Source organism: Camponotus floridanus, unplaced genomic scaffold (assembly GCF_003227725.1).
Source record: "Camponotus floridanus strain SB8 unplaced genomic scaffold, Cflo_v7.5 scaffold243, whole genome shotgun sequence".
Classification (NCBI taxonomy): domain Eukaryota; kingdom Metazoa; phylum Arthropoda; class Insecta; order Hymenoptera; family Formicidae; genus Camponotus; species Camponotus floridanus.
The window spans coordinates 152,055-158,912 of record NW_020229374.1 but is presented as its reverse complement, the minus strand read 5'-3'; the positions used below and the strand labels follow the sequence as shown (position 1 = coordinate 158,912).

At 28.2% G+C, this 6,858-nt stretch overlaps 1 protein-coding gene across 1 annotated transcript; it reads left to right on the top strand.

Moving 5' to 3' along the window:
- The first annotated feature begins 339 nt into the window (after positions 1 to 339).
- LOC105258493 (fatty acyl-CoA reductase 1-like) lies at positions 340 to 4,450 on the top strand. Its single transcript, XM_025409147.1, has 3 exons — positions 340 to 566; positions 630 to 667; positions 4,321 to 4,450. The coding sequence occupies exons 1-3, from the start codon at positions 354 to 356 to the stop codon at positions 4,448 to 4,450; spliced, it is 381 nt and encodes a 126-aa protein (XP_025264932.1). The 5' UTR covers positions 340 to 353.
- The last annotated feature ends 2,408 nt before the right edge of the window (positions 4,451 to 6,858 follow it).

The following is a 6,858-nucleotide window of genomic DNA, read 5'->3' as shown; positions in this document are numbered from 1 at the left end:
AAAAACCGTATTTTAAACGTATTTTAAATGTTTTTTAAACGTTTTTTTTTATCAGAAAAGAAACGTATCTCTTATCGTTTTTCAATTGGACATTTTAACCAATTAGAAACGTTTTATGAAACGCTTCAAAGAAACATTTTTAAAACGAATTGAAAAAATTTATAAAACGTTTTTAAAACGAATATGCACTACCTGGGGTAATTTCATAACAATATAAGCACTATAAATATTATACTGCAAAGCGAATTTGTATAGTTTCCTGTGTTTTACCGCGTAATAAAGTATATTTCCTCTTTTTTTGTCTATTTTTCTGTCATGATTATAAATTTTACAGTATACGGTAAATTTTAGCTATGAATGAATCAAAATCTAAGATTCAATCTTTCTACAAAGACAAGACCATCTTCATTACTGGTGCTTCTGGTTTCATGGGCAAGGTCCTTATAGAAAAGTTGCTATACAGCTGTTCTGATCTCAACAAAATCTATATCTTAACGCGAGCCAAGAAAGGTTGCAGTTGCGATGACCGACTTGAAGATATATTCAAATTATCTGAAAGATATTGTGTGAATTATATTATCCTTATATTATCTTTATTGTATCCTTAATGTCAAGATAATTTTTCACAGGATAATGTTGCTATACGAGGTGTGTTCAAAAAAAAAAGGTGACTTATTATTTTTCTCAAAAAATATTTATTTATTTATTAATATCTATTTTGTCCCCTTCAAAGTAATCCCCCTTAGATATTATACACTTGTGCTAGCGCTTTTTCCAATCCTCGAAGCACTTTTGATATGCGCTTTTTGGTATGGTCTCGAGCTCTTCCAGCGATGCGGTCTTTATCTCCTCAATCGTGGCAAATCTCCGTCCTTTCATGGGTCTTTTGGGAACAAGAAAAAGTCGCAGGGGGCTAAGTCCGGTGAATACGGTGACTGAGGCATGGTTACGGTGTTGACTTTGGCCAAAAAATCACGAACAAGCAACGACGTGTGAGCTGGCGCATTATCGTGGTGCAATATCCATGACTGGTTCTTCCACAATGCCGGACGTTTTTTTCGTATTGCTTCACGTAAACGGCGCATAATTTCAAGGTAATATTCCTTATTGACCGTATGACGATTCTCCATAACAGTTTTCTTCACTGCTTCGACGTTGTCATCGGTTGTTGATCGGTCGTGCTGGGGCGTCCAGGGCGGGCATCGTCATTAACATCTTCTCGACCTTCTGTGAAGAGCTTGTACCACTTGTAAACATTTTTTTGCTCAGAGTAGACTCGCCAAATGCCGCAGTCAACATTTCAAGTACGTCAGAGCACTTAATTTTATTTTTCACACAAAATTTAATACAGATTTTTTGATCCATTTTTTTCGATAGCAAAAAATTGCCAAGCACACCAAAACACGTCTAACCCTTATATCTGTGAAAAACAAACCAAACATGCAAAACAGCTGATAATTAGTGCGTTCGAAAATATGTTTGGTTGGTGTTGGGAAAAAAGAAAGTTGGCAGTATTGAAAACTCCCAGTGCTGCGTTTCGTTTCTCCCACTGGGATCATTAAGATTGTATTGTATCGTATGTACAATATATGAAAGTGTTGCAATTATACTAATTATTATAGAACAATATATTTTACTAATTATTATAGAACAATATATTTTACTAATTATTATAGAACAATATATTTTTCGAAAACGTCATTTTTGAATCTTCGAGTAGTTCTTCTTCAGATAGTGATGATAATAATGAAGAATTACAAAATATTTTATTCGAAAATAGAGGTAATAACAATAGAGATGAAAGGAAAATAGTATCAAAAATAACAGATTATTTGGAAAATGTTGTTACCAGATATACAAATATTAAATTTAAATCACATTTTAGATAAATTATGTCACTTTATTATAATTATAGCATTATTAATATAAAACACACGTTTGTATTAATAATAATATATGTGATGTTATTAAACATATTATTATAAAATATATATTTAACTACTTATTTACCTCTTTTAATATCTCAAGTAGCAAATTTTTTTAATCCTAGTGATCCCAGTGGGAGAAACGAAACGCAGCACTGGGAGTTTTCAATACCGTCAACTTTATCTTTTTTCCCAACACCAACCAAACATATTTTCGAACGCACTAAATATCAACATATGTTGGGGACATGTGTACCAACATAACAAAAAAAAAATTCCAAAATCGAATGTACGTAGCCCGCGAAATTTGAAAAGTCACCTTTTTTTTTGAACACACCTCATATATTCTGACATATTCTTATAAGAATCACATCACATTACATTTGTACATTTGTATTTTCCATTTAGATTTTATTAAATTTTTTTATTTGATACAACTAATTTTTATATTAAATTGTTAATTATAAATTGATTCTTATTCTTATATTCAAGATTTGTAATAAGAAAGCTATATCAACTTCATTGACTTATTAGCTAATAATATAATATAATAGTATAATATAAAGAATACTTTAAGAGTAAAAATGACTAAATAACATCTCTTATAAGAATTTTTCTATTTAGCGACATTTTAACTTTTCTAAATACATTTTTTAATAACTTTTAAAAATAATATAAAATTTGTTTTTAGAATAAAATGTATTATACACACACAATTTTGTTCCCAGGTGTTCGTTTTATTATACGTTTCTTAAACGTATTCAATGTTTTTTAATCGTAAAGCATTAATAAAAAACGTTTTTATAAAAACATTTTTAAAATTATAATTAAGGAAACGTATTTTTTACATTTCTATAGACAAAATAAGAATTAATTTTTAAAATTAATTTTAAATTAATTTCAAATTATACGTACACATACACACACACACACACACACACACACACACATAAAATAATTATATACAATACATATAAACACACACATGCGCGCGCGCACATACACACATGTATATACACATATGTATATACAGAGTGTCCCAAAAGTTTCGGAACAGCCAAATATTTCGAAAATAATGCATTTTAGAGAAAAATGTTTTGAACAAAAGTTGTATGGCTCAAAATAAGGCACTTGATGGTGACCTTGACTTTGACCTAGGAGTCTAATTTAGAAGTCATTTTAAGATGAAATTTTTATCGTACTTAAATTTTAATCATGAGAATTATATAAAACTTGCAAAGGGCTAGATAGATAAAATTAAAAGTATTACTTCGATTTGATATCCGATACAATCTGAATAGAGGAACTTCAGAGGATATTAAATCGATTTTATAAATCGGACAAATAAATATCAGGCCAATAAACAAAAATGATCCGTTTATTATATATTTAAGTAAAATAAATCATTATCTATTTAAGATGCATGTTTAATATATGCATGTAAATACAAATAAAATTTTTATTTTAATTTTATTTTTATTTATTTATTAATATTTTATTTTTATTTTATTTTTATTTTAATTTTAATTTTATGCAAAGATAAATTATAATCTAATAATATTGATTAAAACAATATTACTGATAGCTTTAGTAAAATATTATTAATTTACAGTGCTATAAGAAACTTATAACTGCTGCATCAATGACTCTATTTACTGTTCACTGATAATTTTTTCATTAATTTCACTGATAATATACTGATTCACTTTTAAAGAGTATGTATAAATGCATTATTTTATTAATTCCATAAGAAAACGTTTAAGAAATAAAATAAATAAAAGTAAAAGAGAAAAACGTATTTAAAACGTTTTATAAATGTTTTTTAACAGAAAAAAACATATCTCTTAACATTTTTCAAGTGGACATTTTAATCAATTAGAAATGTTTTCAAGAGTCGGTTATAAAATGTTTTTTTCGAAGAAATATTTGTAAAACATTTTTGGAATGAATATATGCTAACTGGGATGTGTTTCTTTCTCTCTCTCTCTCTTTCTCTTTTTCGTTTGGAATTTTTTATCATAGTTAATTATATACATATAAATTATGTTTTATATAATTTGTTAAATTAATAGTACTTCAAAATGTTATAAGATTTCAAAAACTTAACGTCATTATTCTATTATTTGACATATGATGTGAATCAAAGGTACAAATGAAAATATTACGAAAATTTATTATTAAACTTTAAATATAAATAGATTAAATTAATTAAGGTTATTCAAACTAAAATGTTTTTAAACAATGAATGGTAATATATGCACGAGATTAGCAATTAGAACTGATATTTTTATATAGATGTTTCAAAAAATACGAACTGAAAAGCCTCAAGTTTTGAAGAAAGTAATAACGTTTAATAGTGACATATGTTTGGATAACTTGGGTCTTACTGTTAAAGAACCAGTGACATCTGGTCACAAAGTGACCATCTTATAAGTGAGGTGAACATAATGTTTCATTGCGCTGCGAGTCTTCGAATGAATGCGAAATTGAAAGATGCTGTCGAAATGAATTTGGTAAGATATTAGCTTCCATAAAAAAATTTAAATCTAATTTAAGTCAATTTAAGTTAATTATCAATTTAGTCAATTTAAACAATTAAATTTATATTTTTATAACGTGTTGTTAATTAGTTACATTGGATGCGAAGTTCTTGATTACAGTGTAATTGTTTTTAAACTACACGCAATAGATTTTTATATAAAAAATATAGATAAAGATATTTATTTTTAGAAAACCTTATATTAAAGCAACATAAAAATCAAAGGACTCCGCACAAATCTTATGAAACAGTGGTCTCAGTGAAATTGTTTAAAAGTTGGATATCTTTTAATTTATGACTACGTAATCAAAAGTCCCAATGAGCAGCGATCTTTAAAAATGATTTTTCGTTATAGACCTTCAAAACGGACAGATTCGCTGAAGATGTATTCGATATTACATATGGAAATATATTGAAAAAATACTTTATACTATGCTTTATATATATATATATATACACATACACACACACATGCTTTATATATATATATATATATATATATATATATATATATATATATATATATACAGGGTGACCCATTTTAACTTAGGCAGCCAAATAACTCGAAAAATAAGCACACTACGAAAAAATGGTTAGAATCAAAATTTCGTCATTTCGAGGGGGACGTACAATGATGTTAAAATCAGCCCCCCCACCCCTCCCCCTGGGCGGTGAGGGGGGGCAAGTTTGAAATCTTAAATGGAACCCCCTATCTTTCATTGCATATTCTTGTAGCTTATCTCGAGAGCTTTCCAAAACACTATAATTAAGTATCTTTTTATTAAGTACTTTTTGAGTTATAAGGCTTGAAATAATTTCTTAATTTTACATAAACCATAAAATATCTAGTAAACCATTCATTTTTCGATTATCTTACCTTCATACTTTTATGTACAAAATAATGAGAGGAATCAATTGGTGTAAAGAAAACAACTGTATGTTTTCTTTACACCAATTGATTCCTCTCATTATTTTGTACATAAAAGTATGAAGGTAAGATAATCGAAAAATGAATGGTTTACTAGATATTTTATGGTTTATGTAAAATTAAGAAATTATTTCAAGCCTTATAACTCAAAAAGTACTTAATAAAAAGGTACTTAATTATAGTGTTTTGGAAAGCTCTTGAGATAAGCTACAAGAATATGCAATGAAAAATAGGGGGTTCCATTTAAGAAATTGAAGGTAATCTTTATGTGACCTTCAAACTATCCAAGGTCAAATCTAAGATCACCGTCGGATTGCCCGGGAAAAATCCTACAACTTTTGTCTAGGTCATTTTCCTCTGTGATGCGTATTTTTCAAATTATCCAGCCGTCCCGGAACTTTTGACACACGCTGTATACTTTAGAAAATCTCTTTTTCTTTCTTTCTCTTTGATTTTTTCTCTTAAATTAATGATATAATAATGACATGCGTAGCATAGTTTGACACGCCCTACGGCGTGCAATACATTTTTATCGCAAATCTCATTACTAATCTCACACTAATTACAGTAAAATATGGACTTATCCCTACAAATAAGAAAAGAAATCTGTACAATTTTTTTTGCAGAGTTATGGCGTATCAAAGTTACCCTTATTTTTTCAATTATACGTGAAAAAGTAAGAAACTTTTGATACAAAAGTTTCTTACTTTTTCACGTATAATTGGAATCTGTAATAGAAAGTGTCATGTTTCCTTAAAAAAATTCAACTTCCGATTTGGATGGCGTATTTCCGGTCGGAATCAAAAGCTAAAAATATTATCATTTGATAGAGCGTATTTACTTAAAAATACGATTTATTTAAAAATTGTTAGCGATTGTTGATAAAAGCCATTTATTTTCAATTTAAAAGGGATGTATGGGTGGTCTGGCACTCTGTACATATACAACGTCCCGCATATCAAAAAATCACAACTTTTCGTATACGTATTATAGTTAGAATTTTCAGAAATCGATTTTTTACTTTTAATTTGCTAAAACTATTATATTATATATTGGTATATTTGACGCAGAATTGCAGAACTATTGTAAAATAAACTACAATTCTAAAGATATAATTGATTTTCATGACTTACAATGCGTGAACTTTAACGCATTATATTTTTGGATTTGATTTTTTGTATTTAATCATCACAATTATTTAAAATGTTTACATAGAACTCTAGAACTATTCAGAAGAATGTTAAGAATTTGAAAAATAAATTTGATTTTTAGATACGATGTCTATAAGTTTATAAGAATCACTTTTACTTCGTTTTTCGCTGCCGCCCGATATTCATTGTCGCGAGCTGTCGCTGTTTCGGATAAACGGTGGGCCGTCCTCGCTAATGCACTAGAATGATCAATTACCTAGCCACCTGGTTCGCACTCTTATTGGTTAATCTTCTTTAATTAATATCTCGAAATTT

Bases quoted from the DNA above. Each gene is read 5' to 3' on its own strand.
- LOC105258493 (XM_025409147.1), top strand. From the start codon at position 354: ATGAATGAATCAAAATCTAAGATTCAATCTTTCTACAAAGACAAGACC. The intron at 567-629 runs GTGAATTATATT...AATTTTTCACAG, and splicing joins AATTATCTGAAAGATATTGT to GATAATGTTGCTATACGAGG. The intron at 668-4,320 runs GTGACTTATTAT...TTACTGTTAAAG, and splicing joins GGTGTGTTCAAAAAAAAAAG to AACCAGTGACATCTGGTCAC.